The 21,433-nt window shown below is 46.9% G+C and overlaps 1 protein-coding gene across 3 annotated transcripts in view; it reads right to left on the bottom strand.

Moving 5' to 3' along the window:
* Positions 1 to 21,433, bottom strand: part of RBM20 (RNA binding motif protein 20) — a 184,667-nt gene that overhangs the window by 26,781 nt on the left and 136,453 nt on the right. For all 3 annotated transcript variants that reach the window (XM_032880303.1, XM_032880295.1, XM_032880311.1), the window contains exons 3-7: positions 20,423 to 20,484; positions 17,887 to 17,981; positions 17,399 to 17,496; positions 6,432 to 6,575; positions 3,363 to 3,494 (exon numbers count right to left, since the gene is read on the bottom strand). In XM_032880303.1, the coding sequence (XP_032736194.1) occupies positions 3,363 to 3,494; positions 6,432 to 6,575; positions 17,399 to 17,496; positions 17,887 to 17,981; positions 20,423 to 20,484 (531 nt within the window). The remainder of the gene's footprint in view (positions 1 to 3,362; positions 3,495 to 6,431; positions 6,576 to 17,398; positions 17,497 to 17,886; positions 17,982 to 20,422; positions 20,485 to 21,433) is intronic.

Here is a 21,433-nt window from a genome sequence, read left to right on the forward strand (position 1 = left end):
CTTTGAGCCTCCGTTTCCTTATCGGTTAAACCGAGATAACGAACACCTGTCCGACGAGACTGATGTCAGGATTAGAGTAGATGACATATGTGAAGTGTCTAGCCCATGACCTGACCCAGAGTACCAAGACTCAATTAAAAGTACCTATTCTTGGTATTATTGTTGTACTGTTATGATTACTGTCATTATCCACCCTACACACGTCCCAGGGGAAGGTGACCGCAAGACTCAAAGAGATAATACACGGGGGAAAAAAGTGCTTAAAACCAACGAACTCAACGTAGATTCCTTTCCTGATCTGGTAAACTGAAGTTCATGCAGTTTAAGCACCTTGTCCAAGCTCATCTAAGCAGGACTAAGTAAAACCCAGGTAGCACCAGCACCCTCCAATCTGGAATAGGTCATGTGGTTGTCGATGGTTCTGTTTTCCCGTCCTTCCTCACACCAGACTGTGAGCTCCTCTGCCAGCTTGCTGCGTCTATAACCATGGCACCTGGCCCAGCTCCCGCCCACAGTGGGCACCGAGTGAACATTTGCTGAGTGCAGACCTTGCCCATCTGACCTCTTTAACCCATGGTGTTTGCACCACCCCAAACCATCTCCTGCAGGAAGGTACTATGATGCCTTAGTTCCTTCATTTAAAAAGCTGAGTACTCCTGCTAATCCTAATCAGAAACTTACAATATTTCATTTAGAGACCGAAGATCCACTGGGAATTTAGTGCAGAAATTCAATTCTAGCCTCCAGGGGAGAATCCAGGAGAACAGAAACTTTGGCTGAGTCCACAATGGGATGGGATCTTTCATTTGTCTGAGCAAAGCAACATGCTTTCATTCCCCTGGGGGGGATGCCAGGTTCTGCTAGAATTGTTGGCAAAGGAACTTCAGAAGCAAAGTTGAATCAAGGCTTTGGCGACATTACCATCTCCACATGCAGACTTGTCAGAATGCTACCCTTAGCTAGCAACAACCACTGAGCCTTTGTCTCCAGTCTTCAATCTTGAAGGCAGATTAAAGACACTAAAGGGTCTTGAACAAAATAGGCCCTCAGTAAATGTGGAATAAGCTTAAGTGAACGAGAAGGGCACTATTAAAATGGCACAGTAGAAAGCACAAAATAAGAAGTAGATTTAAATAAAAATACAGCAACTTAATTACAATAAATCCAAAGGGACTAAGTGTCCCAGTTAAGTGAGCTCCTTCCTGCAAACCATGAAGAAGACACAGTCTAAAGAAAAGCATGGGCGAACGACCTTAAAAGAAACTTTCCACCACAGAAGATCCAAATGGAATGGCCAATGAACACAGGAGAAAGGGCTCACCTCAATTAGTAATCAGGAAAATAAAAATATAAATCATGATGGGGCGCCTGGGTAGCTCAGTCGGTTAAGTGTCTGACTCTTGGTTTCTGTTCAGGTCGTGATCTCAGGGTTCTGAGATGGAGCCCCGTGTCAGGCTCCCTGCTCAGCAGGGACTCTGCTTCTCTCCTCCTCCCTTTGTTCCTCCCGCCACTCACATGTGTGCTCGCTCTCTCTCTAAAACAAACAAATCTTTTAGAAAAAGTAAAAAATAAAACCATGATAAACCAATATACATTTCCAGATAGGCAAAAATCAAAAAGTCATCTAACAAAATGTTAGTAAGAATGCATACCACTGAAAACTCTTACTCTAGCAGGAACGTAAATCTGGGACAACTGATTTTTTTTTTAAGATTTTATTTATTCATTTGACAGACAGAGATCACAGTAGGCAGAGAGGGGTGGGGGGAAGCAGGCTCCCCGCTGAGCAGAGAACCCGACGTGAGGCTTGATCCCAGGACCCTGGGATCGTGACCTGAGCCAAAGGCAGGGGGTTTAACCTACTGAGCCACCCAGGCACCCCTGGGACAACTGATTTTGAAAAGGGCTTGCTGGTAAAGTTCAGGGTAAGCATGCCTTGAGATGCAGCAATTCTACTCCTAATTACATGTGTGCCCCTCTTTATACCTCATGTACGCATATACCAGGATACCATGTTCACGAATATTTATAGAGTGTAAACCTGACGATTCACAGACCTGTACCCCTGGGGCTAATAATATATTATATGTTTATAAAAAAAAAAAAGAATGTTTACAGTGACTTGTCCCTAATACCCTAAAACTGGAAACAGCCCAAACGTCCATCAACAGTGGAACGTATAAATACATAGTCACACAATGGAAATTTATGTAACAGTGAGAATAAACAGATACACCCAGCATGGATGGCAGAAGTTGAATGAAAGAACACAAAGAGCGTGATTCCATTCATGTAAAGTTCAAAATTAGGTAAAACTAAATGCTAATGGTAAGGGAGGCAGAAATGGGTTGTAGAACTCTAAGGAAAAGCAAAGAAATGATCCTTCTCAGATAGGAGAGTGGAGAGGGACGGGTGGAGCTTGTGGAGGGATTCAGAGGGGCTTCTGGGTGCCGCTGGTGATGTATTTCTTGACTTTGGTGGTAGTTTTATGGGATTTATGAGATTTCAACCATTACTACTTATTTGTATTTATTTATTTATTTGAGGTGCGGGGGAAGCAGAGAGGGAGGGGCAAGCGGACTCCACACTGAGCGCAGAGCCCCATGAGGGACTTGAGATTGTGACCTGAGCTGAAATCAGGAGTCAGAGGCTTAACTGACTGAGCCACCCAAGTGCCCCCGTTACTACTTTTTAAATTGCACAATACATAATTAGTCATTTTTCTGAATGTATGTTATACCTCACAATAAAATAAGGAAAAAGAAAATAAAAAAGAAGAGACAAACGTAGAACAAGCTAACACAGAAACAAAAGCCCTGTTTGGAATTATCTGAATTCATCCCTGACTGTGGCCAATATAGTCATGCGCTGCTTAGAAGGATTTCTATGGGGCTGAAGACATAATTATAGAGGACAGAGAAGAGAAGAAGAGATCAGGGCGGGGTGGCAGTGAGAGGGGAAGAGAAAATATTGAAGCTCTGTATGGGCAGAGGAGGAGGTTATATTCAGAGGAGGTTATATTCAGAGCTTGGAGCTCCCACCTCTGAAAAGCAAACACCTTTCCCTTCTTCCTTCATCCTTCAAAAGACTTCCCTTGTAAGTCTTTCCTCAAGACCCCTCCTCGAGTAGCATGTAGTTAGTCATGCTGTCTCCAGCATCCCTTTGCATTTTGTACTTATCTCAATAAGCATTTTTCTTGCCATGTTTTAAGGTTGGCCTTCCCATGTGATATTCCCAAAGGCAGTAGGTAATCTCTGGATGTTTTCCTGTCCCCTCCTTCCTGCCAGTACTTAGGCCAGTGCCCCACAAGGAGATACACAGCCGATGTTGCCGAGTGACGAAACAATGGGAGAATGCTTTACCTTCAGCTGTAATTCCTTGTATCTCTTGGACATCCGGATGAGCAACTTCTCACCGTTGATCACAGCAGATTTTTCTTGGTAATACTGGACCATGGCCTGGGCAGCTTCTGTGTAAGCCATCTCTAAAAAGGCCTAGGAAAAAAATGGAAGGACTTAAGCTGAAGCTTACGGGAATGGTCTTTTTTTGTTGTTGGGGCGGCGGGGGGCGCAGAGGGAGAGGGAAGAGAGAGAATCTTGAACAGGCTCCATACCCAGCACAGAGCCTGACAAGGGGCGGATCATGACCTGAGCCGAAATCAAGAGTCAGATGCTTAATCAGCTGAGCCCCTCAGGCACCCCCGATGTGAATGGTCTTAAACAAAAGTCAGTACTAGACGTAATTCCATGTCTATGAAGTTCAAGAATAAGCAAAATGAATCAATGCTGATAGATGTTAGAGCTGAGCTTCCCTCTGGGGCGGGGGTGGGGTTCTGACTGGGTGGGGTATGAGGAAACCTTCTGAGGTTCTTTGGAAATGTCCCCTCTCCTGACCTGCGTGGTAATTACATGGGTGTACACATGTAGAAAATTAATGGAGTTGTACACTTAAGACTAGTACACTGTAGAGTATGTATTTTATACCTCAATAAAAAGAAAAAAGATCAGGGCAAGAAGCTGTCTTTGATCCCATCTGTTCAAAGAGACCTATTTATTAACTTCACCCAAAGAGCTCATTATAAGACAGCCCCTCTCCTAATCCCCCTGGTTACCAATAATTCTTAAATTCTCACTATCCATCCTGGGCCACATCATGCCACAGGAGCCCCCTTGGGATGGGAGAATCCATTAATTCTGTAGTGGGGAGAGTGAGTCTTGTACAAGTGACCTTGGGCTGATCCCTACAAAATTTGCTATTTTGTCGCAATGAGGGTAGGAGACAGAAACACAGCCATGAGTCTCTGAGTTCTCACTTTCTTTGCAGGGAAAGAAAAATACTAAACAACTCAGGGGCTCCCAAGTCTTGAAAAAAAGCCATGGCTTTCTGAGTTACAGAAAGGAGAAAACCCTCAGTTACAGCTCTACAGCATATTCCCTCTTTATTTAACTGTTCTGATAAAACACACACAAAATGGCCTTTTGCATTCAATCAGTATCTCCAGAGAGTTTCTAAATAGACTGTATTGACTGACCCGCCAGTTTACCCCAACAGCAGCTGTGGCGGGTTCATCCTGTTACTTTCTTAGATTGCTTTGGTTTGTACTATACAGACAGCACACGGTCCCTTGATGTTGAAAAGGGAAAGTGGTCTGTGACCAGGGAGCCCTCATTGTGGGTCCCTACACTCGCAGTTCCTTTGAACCGAGTGGGCTAACCAAGCTCGTCTTCCCTCCTTCCCTTGCATCTGTTTCTGAATTTCAGAGATGCTTTTCCCTGCTGTCACAGTCTATGGCAGATGTGTGGGAGATGAAGAAGTCAACATTCTTTACGGTTCTATTTCAGATCCTGTCACCCAGCTTTCTAAGTGCCTCTTTCTTGATGCAAACATTTTAGCACCTCCAGTTCTCAACTGTCAGATGGGAATAATACTAATTCAGGGAATCTCACTGCATTAACGTTGCAAGCTAAATTCTGTACATTTATCCAAAATAGAATTCTGAGCAGTCCGAGCAAAGGGACGAAGTGAGTAGTCCAAGCCCACTTTGATGGAAGAAGACCACCAGTGATCTGACATGGCTCAGAGTCTCTAAAGTTCATGTGTTAATTAAGAAAAGAACTTCCTGGGGCCCCTGGATGGCTCAGCCAGTTGAGTGCCCTACTCTCAGTTTTGGCTCAGGTCATGATCTCAAAGTGTTGGGATCGAGCCCCACATCAGGCTCTGTGCTCAGTGTGGAGTCCGCTCAAGATTCTTTCCCTCTCTCTGTGCCCCTCCCCTTACTCACACTCTTTCTCTCTCTCTCTAAATAAATGAATAAATAAAATCTTTAAAAAGAAAAGAATGTCTATGTCTGCCCCTTTGGTTCATAAAGTAAAAATATTTATTAACACTAAAGATAAAATATTCTTATTCCTGGCCATTTCTCTGTATAAACTCATCCTTTCACTCTAGAAGCAAAGACAGCCATATTAACCCCCAAGTTCTCACTCAGCCCCCACGGGTTAAGGGTTCTTTGTCCTTTAGACTTACCAGGCACCCATCAATTCCCACCCACTCTCCTGCTACAAGACCCAAGGGCTTCAGATGCTAACATCAAAGATCTCTGAAGACATTTGTTCACAGAGAGTTGTTGGCTCACTCCAAACCCAGGCTTTCAGATATGAGAACCTTAGATGGTAAGACTGTAGCATTAACTCAGGGGGTTTGTAATACAGTGAAAAGATTCGAGTTTATGGGTTTCTATTTTGGGGGTCAGTTAGCTTTTCCATGTTATTGAGTCCCTCATTCCAAAGTACCTCCTTACCTCCAGGTTACTCACAGAGGCCTGTGCCCATCACAAGGAGGGTAAGGTGAGACCAGGGTAAGCAAAACACCACCACCAAACAAAACCTCTGTGCTATACCAACAAGAGGCCAGCTGTGTATTACCTCTTTATTTTCAGAATAGCTTCTCTCTTTTTTTTTTTAAGATTTTATTTATTTATTTGAGAGAGACACAACAGAGCAGGAGGGAGGGGCAGAGAGAAAAGCAGGCTCCCCACTGAGCAGGGAGCCCAGTATGGGGCTTGGTCCTGGGATGTTGGGATCATGACCTGAGCTGAAGACATCCGCTTAACTGACCTAGCCATCCAGGAGCCCCAAGAATACCCTCTTAAAAAAAAAATAGAAAAAATATTATTTATTTGTCAGAGGGAGAGAGCACAAGCAGGGGGAGCGGCAGGCAGAGGGAGAAGCAGGTTCCCCGCTGAGCAAGGAGCCCAATGTGGGACTCGATCCCAGGACCCTGGGATCATGATCTGAGTGGAAGGCAGACACTTAACCAACTGTGCCACCCAGGTATCCCCCACGAATAGCTCCTTTAAAAAAAATTATGTAGTTCCCTCCACCAATATGTGGTCTATCTGGTACGTCCCAGTGTGAAAGTGCCCGACCTACCTGATTAGTGGACTTCATGAGGATGTAATTAGTGACCTTCCCAAAGGGCAGCCCCAGGTTAATGACATCATTCTCCGTGCAGCTTCCTTCCGGGAGGTTACAGATGTGCACCACGCGGCCGGCACCCGTTTTCCGCTGTGCAAACTGATGGGAACAGAGAGCTGTGGCTAGTCTTCCAAATACATTTCCCTTTGGCCTTCTGTTCCAGATTTCCCTAATGACATTCTTCCCCCCAATAATGATTGCAAAAGGATAATATGAAATTAATGCAGAAAAAGAATCCATTCCCAGATATGTATAAAATATCAATTTTATGCCACCCCGTTACAGGAAAGATTTCCAACATTTTAATGAGCAATCACATCCAGAACTGCCAGAGATGTGAACACATGGGCTTATCCCTGGGTCACTGGGGGCAGGCTACACGCTATGACCCCTTGAGAATACACTTGAGCAATATTTAATAAAACTTGAAGTACAGATAGCCCAGGATCTTGCCATCCCACTTTTGGAAATCTCTCCTACAGAAATAAATGCACCAATATATAAACACCTATGTTCAAGGACACTGCAGTTATTTATAAGGTGGGGTAAAATTCTGGAAACAGCCTGGATGTCCGAGAGTAGGGGAGTGTTTGAGTAAATGATGGTTCAAGCAGATAATGGAAGATGACAGAGCCATTAAAAGGCAGAGGTAAGTGAGCTGATAAGGAATAATTTTAAAGACAGTTCAGCAACAAAACAAGTTGCCAGACAGCACATGCCTTTTTTTGTTAAACAAAATAAAAGGAGGGTAATTGAATTGACATCCAGGCCAATGCCTTTTTTGTTAAAAAAAAAAAAAATCTATATGTGAGAAAGAGACACATCAAACAAGTGTAAAGTTTTGATCACCGTTGGAACTTGGGGTTAATTTTATATTAATAGGACAGACTATTTATATAGTCTGTCCTGTTCTGCACATTTGAAATTTTTCATAATGAAAAATTTTTCAAGGCTATCAGCACAGACAGAGAAAGGCAGGCAGGGGAGGGTACCTAGCAACTTGTCAACACTAGTTATCGTCAAAGAGCTGAACTGGAAAGGAGTAGGAGGAGAGAGGTTTTTTAACATTTTTCTTATATACCTTGTATTGTGTGACCACAGAAAAAAGAGCACAGCAAGGATTTGTGGGAACCTTATATATAGACAACTGTGACAACAACGCGTGGTTTAGGGCGGTGGCTTTCACAACGGTGTTAGCCTTGAATCCTTTCCGCAAATACAGGCTTGCTCAGCAGCCTAGTATACTCCACAATAAGAGGAGCTGGGCTAGGCAAACCTGGGGGTCGGGCCCCCTGCCACCACCACCAGCCAGCAGCCCCAGGGGACCTCTGAGGAACACAGTTTGGAAGCCAAGAATGGGGCATAATCAAAGCTTCGGGAGGGAGGAAGTGCGTCTGTTTGGTCTGTGCAAACCTTAATCAGCCTGCGAGTCTCTGGGAGGTTCAAGAATGAGTAACCAGAAGCCAATCCAGTGTGGAAGAGAAGGATGCAATTTTCCAGACCTGAAACATGGTCTAATAGCATAGCCCACATTTGCATAATCACCATATTCTATGAGAAAGTGAACTTCAACATCTAATTACATTTGATGTGGGTCTCATCCCTCGCGAGGGCTAATATTTGGGTAATTCTATCACAAAGAGCCCTCATTTGTCTCATCTGGGCTGAGGACAATTAGAGTCAGTAAGAATTTCCTTTCACGGCTCAGCCCTGAATTGGAGAAACCCAAGTGCCCCTTGCAGACCAACCCCTCCACCATGTCCAGAGGTCAAGCACTTTCCCAAAAAGGAATGGGATTGAGCATCTGGCCCAGGCAGCTCCCAGAACATCCCTGCGATTCCACTGAGTGCAAACAGAGTTCTTCGTAAGTGATGAGACTTAAGTCTGAGCCTGGCTAACAAGAGCTGAACTCTTCTCCAGAATGACCACAAAAATGTGGGACCTTTGCTTCTCCCTTAGGGTGAGCGGTCCACACAAAAACCACAGACCCAGCTGAGGGCCGAAGCAGGGTAATGTGGCTGGTCCTCAGAGTTTATCACCAGTCAGGCTGAGCTGGGTGTCTGCCCGCCCCCCTCCAAACAAGCACGTTTCTGACCCATGTGACTCTGCTGTGGTCAGCCTGGGCTAACTAGTGCTCGGATGACAGGGCAGACACACAGAACCACAGGGTCGTTCTGGGCCACTCCTGCTCCTTGCCTGTCCAGTTGCCTAGTGACCAGCATGAAGGCCGGCCCCTCTGTCACTGTCTCCTCCAGGTTGGAAGAGCAGCTCACAAGGCTTGTACCCGAGCTGCTGCACAGTGGACCAGGCCTCCTAGAGCAAGCACTCCCTCGACGGCCAGTCACCACAGTGCAAGAGGAATTCATGCTGTGGACATTGTTAGGTCCTCAAATGACTGTGTCTCAGTTACGGTTTACACTCAAGTTTTAAAAATACATTTCATGAGTACTTTCTTCTCCCAAGAAGGCGGGTCTACAATAGACTGACTCTGGGCGGAGGCCGAGGCCCGCCAGTGACCACTAGCAGCGTCTTTACTCCGACCAGTTTACTTCCATTTCTCATTTTCCAAAGTGACCCATGAAATGAACACCTTGAGGACTGAAAAATCTTGCAAATCGCTGTGTTAATGGTTTGTTTGTGTCTGGTTTCAGGGCCAAGTGAGAAACCCTATCTGGCTAGGGGAAAGAAAAAAAAAACACCTTTTTATGTGTTATATTCTTTAGCAAATATTTGATTTAGGATAGGTTGGTCTATGTTCTTTTCTGCCATTGATCTAAAACACCTTTTCATTAAACTCAATTAGGTTCAAAATCATATTTGACCCATAACAGGTGTCCAGTTATAGGCATAATCGTTCTTATCTATTCTTGAGAGTGTATAAACGTGGCTATTATTTGCTTTATGCCTTATGGCAGATCCGAACCATGAGGCAGGGAAGGAGGGAGGGAGGGGAGTGGAAAGGGAAGAGGTAGAAAGAATGAGTCTTCAGACAGAGTCTTCAGGTGAACAGCTAGAGTAAAATTTGTCTACTGGGGACACAGATGACCCTGAGTCCCTTTGAGTACACACCATGATGTTGTACGCTAATTCCCAACCTGGTTTCTCTAATGTGTCCTTAAGGGTCTTTGAAGGCAATAGTATTTCAAGGGAGGGTCATGATTTTTGGCATTTATTTATTTAAAAAAAATTTTTTTTTTAAGATTTCGTTTATTTATTTGACAGAGAGATACACAGTGAGAGAGGGAACACAAGCAGGGGGAGTGGGAGAGGAAGAAGCAGGCTTCCCGCTGAGCGGGGAGCGCAATGTGGGGCTTGACCCCAGGACCCCAGGATCATGACCTGAGCAGAATGCAGACACCTAACGACCGAGCCACCCAGGCACCCCAATTTTTGACACTTAAAAAACCTGAGTTGAGTCTCTTTACTCTATCAATATGGTAACCCTGCTAGATCTTAAGCTGATGAGGAAGTCTGATTCATATGTCTGTGTTTTTGATTAATAAAAATGGGTAACTAGTTAATTACTCACTAATATAAGTACTTTCCTTGGCAGATACAGTAGTTTTCCAAACATGGAACGCAGGGCTGTGGCTGCGCGAGGTAGGTAGGAGTCGATGATGAAGGGGTCAGGCTGTAAGAAGCATGGGGCTTCCGGATGTAGCAGAAGACAGGGGGCGTGGATCCAAGTCCCAGCCTGGCCACTGGTTGGGTGCATGACAGGGAAAAACTCATTTTCTTCTCTGAGCCTCAGTTTCCCAATGTCTGGAATGAGGGAGGTAGCCTATACGTCCAGAGTCCTTTCCAGATGTGAAAAATCTGCGTTTGTGCAGCTCTAAATTCTATAATTCCACTCCTCCCAGAAGACTGGCCCAGCTAAATCTGAGGATCTAGGACAATGATAACCTTCTCCAACGGTGCTGGTCTAAACAGGAAACCTGTGTCTTTCCCACTCCCCGTCCCAGGGAATGCCATGTTTTTGCTGCCTGCCCCCCGCCCCACTATGTGATCAGCGGGTTTCAGCAGGCGCACATTCACAGACGCGTTCATCTTGCAGACGCGCCCGTGTTTGGGGGCGGTCTCGTCTTCACAGCATCAAAGACAAGCTCCAAGCAGTGAGCGCCTTGCTGAAGAGCCCTGCCGTCCCCTGAGTGACTGTGTCTCCAGCGCCTTGAAGAGTTGAGACGATTCACGGAGACGAACGAAAGAGGCAGGTCTGGAGCCTCTCTAAGGACGGACACACACCACGTCTGGGAGTTAAGGTCTCCAGGGACCAGTGCTAGGCCGGTGAGAGCATCAGACACACCTGGATCTGCGTCTACTCCCCAGTGACTAACCCCAGGGAAGTTTCTGAATTTTTCCAGGCTGGAGCTTGCTTATCTATAAAACAGGGAAAATGAAAACTGATTCCCGGCCTGTTAGAAGACAAAATGGCTACAAAGTATGTAAATTGCCTTGGGGCAATGCCTAGCATCCAGCAGGGTCCTTAAAGCATGTGTGTCTCTTTCCTTCCCCCGACAGTTGTAGGATATGCTGTGATGCTCCCGACTGAGAAGAAAATGCAACTGCACTATGATTCTGTAAGAGAAAAATCCGTGTTCTTAAGAAATTCGTGCTGATGTAGTTAGGGGTGAAAAGGTACAATGTCTCCAGTGGTTCAAGAAAACTTGCATAAATGATAAGACGGATGGATGGACAGACAGATTAAAACAGATGAGCAGAAGGAAGAGAGAGAGAGAGAGAGGGAATGATAAACAGGTCACAATGTAAAGGAGCAGTGAACCTGGGTAAAAGATACACCTTATGGCAACTTTTCTGTCATTTGAATCATATTAAAAGTAGAAGTTACAAAGACTACACTTTAAAAGATGTGTATTAGGTATACATGCGCTCTGGGGCAGAAGAGTAGATGTGTTTAGAGAGAGTTGCTTAAGACATCGCCAACTTGGATTTTTGATGTGAGGTGTTGATGGGCTGTGTTGACGTCCCGCCCGCGGCTCTGCCTGGAAGGCACACATGTGACAGGTGCATCTCTAACTGTCAGCCCAAAGTCAAGTTTCCAAGAGAGCTAAGGTGTCACGGGTTGTAACCAAAGTCCTGACTACTAACCTAAAGGGACAGTCCTCCTTTCCCAGTCTGGGGGACACTTCAGTCGGCCTGCGAGCCAGCTGAGACATGGAATGTCCCCATGTGCAATCAGGGGCCCGGGCTGGCCATTTTCACATGCTGGAGTCACGTACTCAAAACCAGATGCTGCTTCTAATGGTTCACGTGGCAGGGTCCCAGGCCTCGGAACTCACTGCATCTTTTCTAAGTGGATGGAAATGTGAAAGCAGCAAACAGATTGTGTAGGGACTTTCTGAGACCTTTCCATGCCCCTTGATACAGGCGGGAACAGGTTTCATAGACGAGTTCAAAGAAGAGACTCAGTTCAATAACTTCCAAGGTTGCAATAAAAATGTGGCTTAAGCGACAGGCCTGCTGAGTGACAGCAGTGTCTCTAAGTCCTTCCTAGGGCAACCAAGTGTTGACTGGATCTTCGATAAACAATTTCTGTGTTCCAGCCTAATCTCCTTCAGGTGTGACCTAATTTCACGTGGCTCAGTCTCTGGCTTGGGGCTAAACACACCTGAGAACAGACACAGGGCAAATATTTACTCCTCATGGTGTGGACTTTGAACATATTATGCAGATAGCAAATGGGCACGGGTTGCATAGCTAAGGATGTGGCTTAACTTGGAGGGTAGACACTGATACCTTTACTGACACTTCCATATGTTTTGTAAAGCATACTAGCTTTGACTTAAAGTACATTTACTTTAGAGGTCTTGCACGGTTCACCTGCCAAGTAACTTCAATATCCCTGGAAACTCTGAAGTCGTGGAATCTTACACTGTGATGCTGCTAGGAGACACTGAGTGTGGGCAACTCAACAGTGGGTGATTTGTGATCCCAACTCTGGTCTTGCTGAAAAATCGGTCATTCGCAGACTTGATAAATCAAGGTAAATGCATTCAGGAGATGGCATTACAGCATAAGATAGGGTTTTACGTTTACAGCATAAGATAGGTTTTACGTTTAGCTATGGAAAGATGTCTAGACACCATGTATTGAAAAAACCAAGCTGCACGATATTCTATAGCATTTTCTGATGTTTGCAAAAATATATAATTTTTCTAATTAAACATACACATGTACACTAGCTAAACCGTCTAAGACATTTATTGTCAGTTTTCCCTATAGAGCTGGACTTTCTCTATTTTATATTTCTGTTTCTGTTTGGATTTTTTTATACCATGTTTGTACTACTTTTGCAACAAGAAAAAACATTTAAGATCTGTAAAAAGAGAAGGAAAAACACCCCAGAAAACAGAAGCCACTCAAGTATCCTGTTTCCCCCCTCGTTCTTTGCTTGCTTTGAAAATGCACAAGGTCGCCACCACCCTGGGCACAAGAGTAATGACAGAGCTGGGAGGGTGGGGGAAGGGCAGGTATCTTCTGCCACATCAGTTCCTGCTCTTGACGATCTCTGCAGCTCAGGAGATCAGGGTGATCTGTGCCATGGACCAGGAAGGCCACAGCGGACAGAGAGAAGTTCTGGAATTGCCAGCCATCCAAGGAGCAACTTAAACCTCTGGCCTTCCACAAACATGTATATTTCTCTGTGCCTCTATTTCCTTCCTTATTCAAGTTTTCGGGTGGGCAGGGTCCCGGGGAGAAAGAAAGCCCGAGAAAGATGTCTGGCTTCCCGGGCCAGGAGAGCCGATGGGCAGCACCGGCACCGCATAAACTCCAAGGAGGCTGGGAAGATGGCAATGCCATTTCATGGGGACAGTCAGCAAGCTGAGTGCATCTTGGGCAAGCACAAGGAAACTATTTACAGCCTGAGAAGGCCCCAAAGGCCCCTTCCAGAAACTTGATTACTCTGTTTATGACGACTCAGGCAGCCAAGGATAAAGTGCCTCTCCTCTGTCAAATGGCAAAAGCTTAAGTGAAAGTGAATAGCCCCGTCCTGGGACCCTGGGGTGGGAGGGACGGGCACAAATCACCACCACCCCCGCCCAACACCAGCAAACCCAGCACACCATCAGTTCGGTGTCCCGTCTCTGTCAACAATAAACACGGAAATGAAAGGCTCGCACTCCCACGGAGCTGACCGCTGACCAAAGCGTCCATTCAGCCCAGCCTGGGCTTGGTGCCAAGTGGTAGATGGGTTGTTCGGCCCTTTTAGATTTTGTAGTGGTGCAGAGACCTCCTGAAAGCCCATTCCCAGCGCCCTGAGTCGCTTTGCTTTCCTGCTTAAAGGCAGGGAGCTTTAGAGACCAATCGCTCTCTGCTCCTCGAGTAACAGCGATATTACAAGGGTGCGGTTCTGGCGGCTTCTGGTTTTACTCAACCAAATGTGCTTCTGAAAAGCTGTATGTAAGTGGAATGGGCTTGAAAAAGCCCTGGCACAGGACCAGAAAACATTTCTGGAGGAAAAATGCATCAGCGCTTTTATGGGTTCTCTGTGAGGGCTTGGCAGGGGGGGATAATGGAGGAATATCCCTGTCTTCATGAAATAGTTCTTTTCTGTTTGAGTTTTCCCTAAGTATAAATTATGTAAGCAAAAAAAATAAGAGAAATGTATATACAAAAGGAGCCCACTGGGCATTCCTTAAGCCTCACCAGGTGTCTTTTGGTAACAGTAATTGCCCCTTGATGTATCTGCTTATCTTTGGAGGTCAGTGTTTGTAAGCAGAATTAACAATCAATCATTTCTCCGAGGGACACCCCTGCTGCTTAAAGGAGTCTTGCAAAGTCTCTTTCTGTAGTGGATGAATCAGCTCTTCATTTCTCGGCTTCTCTTCAAATGTCTGTATTTGTGTATTTCCAGTTTTCCTAAAGACAGACTCACTTGCATTTGATGGACCACAATCTGACAGAAGAATGTGACCGTCCAGGCACTGATGATACAGAGACTGGTTGGGGCAGGCTTTGCCCTTGTCCCCCAGATGTCCTTGGGAAGGCTCATGTGACCAATGAGACCTCACTGAACTCATAACAACAAGACCAGTCTAGTGGTGCTGCCTCCCCGTCCACTGGATCTGTAGGAAACGCCTCCAAACATCTCAGCTCACCTTGGGGGACACTGTCAGAGCGTAAAAGAATTCAGGTGCCAAGTCCCACTGGCCTCCTCACCTTGCTCCATGGATGATGGCTGGCTGAGGCCCAAGAAGTCCTTACCATCCCCAAGGCAGCTTCAGATGCCCCTAAGCAGCATGTGGCGTGTAAGTGGGTGGGGGGTGGGGAGGGCGAGAGGAGGGGGGAGGAAAGGGCTCAGTAAAGAGAGAAGCATAACAAGGAAGAGAACTCAGAGACCCTCAAGGACGGGCAGCAGGGCTGAGTGGCCACAGGAGAGGCTTCTAGAGCCAGGCCAAATCCCAACACTTCCACTTATCAGCTGTGTCACTTTCTGCAAAGCACTTAGTCTGTGCCTCAGTTTCCTCACCTCACAGGGTTGTCTGGAGGATTAAATGAGCGAATACATATGAAAATGCTAAGAACCTGTTAAGCACTATATGAATGTTAGCTACAGTCAGCATCGTGAGCCTGCAAATCAATGTCTGGGATCCTCATCTTCTGTGGGCTGCCAGTGCAGAAAGCAAAGCGTTCCTTGTGCGGCCCCTCCTCAGGCTCAAGCCAGATGAACTCTCCTCTCCAGCCATTTGGAGGAAGCAGCACTCAGAGCTTCCAGTAATTGACACAAATTATCATGAATCATTATCAACACAAGTCATTATCAAGACGAATCATCAGATCGCTTGTGCCCACTGCACACGTAAGTAGAGCGCTTTCATGGGAGCCTGGCAACGTCCCTCAGAAGGGGCAGACACGACCACAGGAATTACCACGCAGATCTGCACGGGAGGGGGGTATGCTACTACTGGGACTCACCCAAGGTCACGGGGCTTCTTCCCCGGCTAGCCATTGGCCCTGGGTCAGTCACGTGACAGCGCGGCCTTGGATGGGATAGGTTCCCCACAAGGGGTTCAAAGGAACTAGTTGCTCAGTCACAGCCCTTGGCACTTATTATGCATGCGCAGTTCACACGCCACTGTCCTTCCCAGTCATGCATGATTCCCCACGACAGCTCTGGTCTCGGTGCAGCCTTGCTCCCACCACCCGGCTCTGACCACCCACCAGGAGACTGCTCGGAGGGTGTGGATGTTCCAGGATTTGAGGCATCATCAAAATGATCAATTTCACAAGTTGGATAAAAATGACGCTGTTTTACTTTGGAAAGTCATTACTAGTGGGGTGATGGCCTCCATTTAAGGAAACGGAACCTCAGCGCAATAAAGTGGCTTGCCAGTGGACCCCTTAGCTGGTGGGCTCCAGACTAGGGCTAGACCTTAGGTCTCTTGGCTCCACATCCACAGAAAAGGGCTTCCGGTACACCGATCAGTGCTGGAGGGTGGGGCGGGGGGGTCCTCCTGCTCTTGCTTCTCCATCACTCAGCCTCTTCCCCTTTACAAAGGGGCTCAGGGGACACCAGCTCCCTTTCTCTGCCCAGACCCCTGGCCCATCTGCCACCTAATCCAGCCTCCCCAATCTGGGCACAGTCCCTTTCTCCTGGTGCTAAGATCTCAGAGCAGGGTTGTGGGCACAAACATGCCTTTGCGATCCACAGTGGGAAACAGGCCCCGCCATGGCAGTGGTGCTGGAACTGCCCACACCCCCATCCAGACCCAAGGTCAAAGACAAATGACAGGTCTCCTCACTGAACCCAGCCATTCTGCTCTCCTGGGACTGACCCAAAGCTGCACTGACCCGGCGTGGCCCTCAGCATGGAGAGGGCAGAGAGGGAAACCACAAAATTCTCTTTCACCGAAACGTGCATGGGCTGTGAGCCCAGAGCTCCCTCTTGGAGCGCTTCTCCCATTAAACATCACACACGGACAGACACAGACAAATAGAAATCTGCACCCAGGCAGGCCTCCCCATCCACTCATCCCCCAGGGCCTAACACCGACACTTCTCAGCTTGCCCACCCCAAGCTTTGCATGAACACCCCGAGGCAGCGTGCAAGGGACAGCTCTTGGAGGCCCGCTCTTAGGAGCTGGTGCTCAGGGGTCGCAGGAGAGGAGAGAAAGGGGCTGCAGCTGTTCACACCACAAAGTGGAAGAAATACAGGCCTGGCCACAGACACACGGACATGAGACTCTGGCAGGGTCCAGCCACACACATTCTGTTTTACAGAAGGTCTGGTTCTGGGCCTCCTACCTCCTTCCACGTGTTCTCAGGAGAGGAGATGCCGGACAGCCTGGGGGCGAGGAGGGGGGAGAGGCTACACGTGTGGGCAAACAGCAAAATGAAGACGGAGAGGAAACTGTCACCATCAGTGGGAAAAGGAGGAAAGAAGCTTTCGGGGACTGAAGAGCAGGTTGTAGAGAGAGAGGAACAAGAACACAACCAAAAACAAAGGATTTCACAGAAGCAATTACTTCCTCAAAGGGCCAACAAATACCATGACTGCACAGTCCTTACTTTCAAACACAGTTTCTCTTTCGGGTTCAACTTCCAGAATTACCCACTCATAGGAAATAACCAACTTGAATAAAATATCAAAATGTCTTAAAAACACACACATATACAAAAGCTCCATCCTTTTTCTTCCCCCACTAAACCAATGTCGAATGCTAGAAAGTCTAGGCATGCTTTTGATTTTAATAATGTATGTTAGCTTTTTTTTATAGATGTGTTTCAATACTAGCTGAATTAAACAGATGTCATCCTCTGCCCAAGGGACATGTTTTCCTGCACTACACAATGCGCCAGCTTCATCCCAGCCTCCTCTGTGTACCTCTACAGCCAGGCAGAGCCGGGTGATACAAATGCTTTGACAACGACAATGACAATGGAGAAAATGCTTCTGTACTCACATTTGTTCCAGGGGCAGCCGAAGGAAATGCGGGATTTGCCTGAGCAAATGACCTTGCTGGAATGGCTGCATATGATGATCCAAGATTTGAGGCATAATCTAAATGATAAATTACACCAACTGTGTGAAATCCTAGTCGTTTACTTTACCTTCAAAAGTCATTATAAGGACATAAATTGGAAGAAAAAAATTAAAATATTCTCTTAATATATTGCTTAGTGATTGGTATAATTTTCACCCCTGGGCATGTTGATAACTAACAAAGCCTTATGTCTGTAAGAGCCTAGACAGTAGGCCAATACATTTTAGTGTCTTGGGATCTTTTTGCTACACAGACACACACACACACACACACACACACAGAGAGATGGGAGGCAGGGAAGGATAGGGCACATCAGCAGGGAAGTCTAGTTATTAAAGACAGGACATCCTAGGTCTTTAGGAAGCTCGTTTCTGCTTCACGCTGCTGACCTGAAGGGCCTTACTCACCTTCAGAGTTCCCAGCAGGGTTATAAACAGCTGTGCTGCTGGGAGAGGAACACAGTGTTCCCTCTGGTGAACCAAGTATACACCGGATACCAGCACTGGAGACGGGTGGGAAAGGGGAACCAGGAACTCAATAAGTAAAATGAAGAATTACCATATGACCCAGAAATTCCATTCCTAGCCATAGGCCCCAAAGAGTTGAAAACCAACATTGAAACAAAAACTTGTACACGAATGCTCATAGTGGCACTATTCACAATAGCCAAAAGGTAAAAACAACCCAAATATAGACCAAAAGATGAACACATAAACAACATGTGGTACATACTTACAATAGAATATTATTCAGGCATAAAGAGGTTATATACGCTACACCACAGGTGAACCCTGCAAATATTTTGCTAAGTGAAAAAAGTCAGTAATAAAAGGCCATATATTAAATGATTCCATTTAGGGGCACCAGGGTGGCTCAGTGGGTTAAAGCCTCTGCCTTTAGCTCAGGTCATGGCCTCAGGGTGTCCTGGGATCGAGCACCACATCAGGCTCTCCGCTCAGCAGGGAACCTGCTTCCCCCTCTCTCTCTGCCTTCCTCTCTGACTACTTGTAATCTCTATCAAATAAATAAATAAAATCTTAAAAAAAAATGATTCCATTTGTATGAAATGTCTGGAAGAGGCAAATCCACAGAGACAGAAAGCAGGTTAGTGGTGCCAGGGACTACAAGGGAGGGGGAAAGGGAATGACTACTTAATGGGCATAGGGCTTGGGGTAATGAAAATGTTCAGGAACTACATAATGACAATATTTGCACAACTTTATGAATCTGCTAAATACCACTCACTTGCGCACTTTAAAATGGTTAAAATGGGGGCTTCTGAGTGGCTCAGTCGGTTAAGCATCCGACTCTTGATTTCAGCTCAGGTCTTGATCTCAGTGTCATGAGCTCAAGCCACACACTGGGCTCCATGCTGGCCGTGGAGCATACTAAATAAATAAATAAATAAATAAATAAGATAAAAATATAAAATAAAATGATTAAAATGATGACTCTTAAGTGACTTTTAACACAATAAAAAAGAAGGAGCCAGAAAACGGAAACCCTTATAAAATTATCTTTAAAATTGGGACGCCTGGGTGGCTCAGTTGGTTGGACGACTGCCTTCGGCTCAGGTCATGATCCCGGAGTCCTGGGATCGAGTCCCACATCGGGCTCCCAGCTCCATGGGGAGTCCGCTTCTCCCTCTGACCTTCTCCTCGCTCATGCTCTCTCTCACTGCCTCTCTCTCAAATAAATAAATAAAATATTTAAAAAAAATTATCTTTAAAATTGTGATAAAATATACCTAACACAAAATTTACCATCCTAACCATTTCTAAGTGTACAGATCAGTGGCATTAAGCACATTTACCTTGTTGTGCGTCCATCTCCAGAACTCTTTGTCTTGCAAAATGGAAGCTGCCCCCATTAAAAACAAATACCCCACTTCCCCTCCCTTGAGCCCCTGCCAACCACCACTCTGCTTTCTGTCTCTGTGAACCTGACTCCTCGAGCTACCTCCCGTAGGGGGAATCATCCAGTATTTGTCCCTTTATGACTGGGTTCCTTCACTGAGCACAATGTCCGTGGGTTCGGTCATGCTGTCACATGTCAGAGGTCCTTTCTCCAAGGCTGAAAAATATTCCAGTGTATGCACAGACCTTATTTTGTTAATCTCTTCATCTGTCAGTGGACGTTTGGGCTGCTTCCACCCATTGGCTACTGTGAATAAGAAAGGGAAGACTTTCCGATGTACTTTGTTCAAAACACTCAAGGCCACTCTGCTGTTCACATCCCCGGCCGTATGCCGCCTTCTCCACATGGATGGCCCCCGTCCTCTGTGTACTGCTCTGTCCTCGACCCGCCCCTGCCTATTCTCAGCCCAGCAGCCAGGGTCCTGCTTGCTGAAGCCAGAGAGCATCGCTCCTCTGTTCGGCTCTCCAGTAATCCAGTCACTCTCAGAGCAGAATGGAGTCCTCACAAGAAGCCCAGGAGCTCAAATGTGGGCCCGGCACCTTCCCTGGCTCCTCACCCCAGCACTCCACGTTCGTTATACTGATGTCATCTGAGCATCCCAGGGCCACACCAGGACCTTCAGACTTGCTGTTTCCTCTGCCCCAGGAGTATCCGTCCACCAGACAGCCCTGGGCTCATTCCACCCCCTCCTGAGGTCTCCTCAGAGAAGCCTTTCCCCAAACACCCTACGTAAAGGCAAGGACCGGCCCCCATGAGGGCACATGCGTGCACACACATGCTTCCTGCCCTGTCCTGACGCTGTCTTCAGCTTAACATTTGCCACCAGAGATGCTATGTAAGTCACTTGTTTATTTTACCGTCTGTCCCCTCCCCCCCACCACGTTAAGCATAAGCTCCTTGAGGACAGGGGTGTTGCCCATTTTTTTCTCTGCTGCCTCCCCAGCGCCTAGAACAGAACATGCAGTAGGCGTTCCAGGAACGTTTGTGGAGCGTGTGCAGGCACCTGCTCTCCTGGCCAGCACTCACTTTTCAGAGAAGACCAGGCATTTCTGAGCATGGAGTTTCCCTTTCACATGCAGCTCCCAGTCCTAGACCAGAAGGAAAGGAAAAATGACCGAAGTAGAACTGAGTCCAAGAGAAGGAAAGGGATGAGTACAGGCGTCCCCATCAGGCTAGGGGGCTCAGAGCCCAGCAACCAGACCAACCCTGCCAACCCCTCTCCCTCCCGGGTTCTTCCCCACACCTGCCTTCCCGTCTGTCCAGCCGCCACGCCATCAACCAGACCCACATATCCAGCACCCATCTTGGACAAGAGCCCAGAATCCCAAGCCAGAGGCCCTCCTCTGGGACCCTTGGTCCCATGGCACATCCCACCTTCCACCCCAACCCCTTGTCCCCCAGAGAGACCCCACCCACTTCTCTGACCGGTTGGGGAAATCTGGCAGGTGGACGCACAGTGAGCTGCAAAGCTTATGAAAGACAAAATGTGCCATCGCTTCCCGGTGTCGGCCAGCATCCCCCCCCCAAATCCCTCCCCCCTCCGAGTTGAAGGAATGAACTTGCACAGTGTGACCCAAACAGAAGGACACCGTGGCATGACTCCCACTACCCAGGGATCATCAAGCTCTGCAGACCTCGTGGGAGAAGACAGGCTGCACAGCCCAGTGCTTAAGTGACACAGGTTCTGGGAGCGCCAGACCCAGGTTCAAATCTCTACTGGGCCACTCTCTAGCTATGGGGACCTGGACAAGTCCTTTCCTCTATCTGGGCCTCAGTTTCCTTTTCTGCAAAATGAGATAATAATAGTCTCTGCCTCACAGAGTTACTGCTGGCCTATGGAAAGGATTTAATACGTTAGCTGTTTTAGTTCTTAATGCTCTGGAATATTTCACTGCATCTTTAATACATCTTGGGGGAGGATTTATACTAGAATAGACCTTTGCTTACAGGGGCCCAAAGCATCTTATGACCACGGGGAAGGGGTGGTGAGGGTCCATCTCCGTCTTGCAGATGGGACACTGAGGCGCTCTATAATGA

Source organism: Lontra canadensis, unplaced genomic scaffold (assembly GCF_010015895.1).
Source record: "Lontra canadensis isolate GAN:19392208 unplaced genomic scaffold, GSC_riverotter_1.0 scaffold3, whole genome shotgun sequence".
NCBI classification, from domain to species: Eukaryota; Metazoa; Chordata; class Mammalia; order Carnivora; family Mustelidae; genus Lontra; species Lontra canadensis.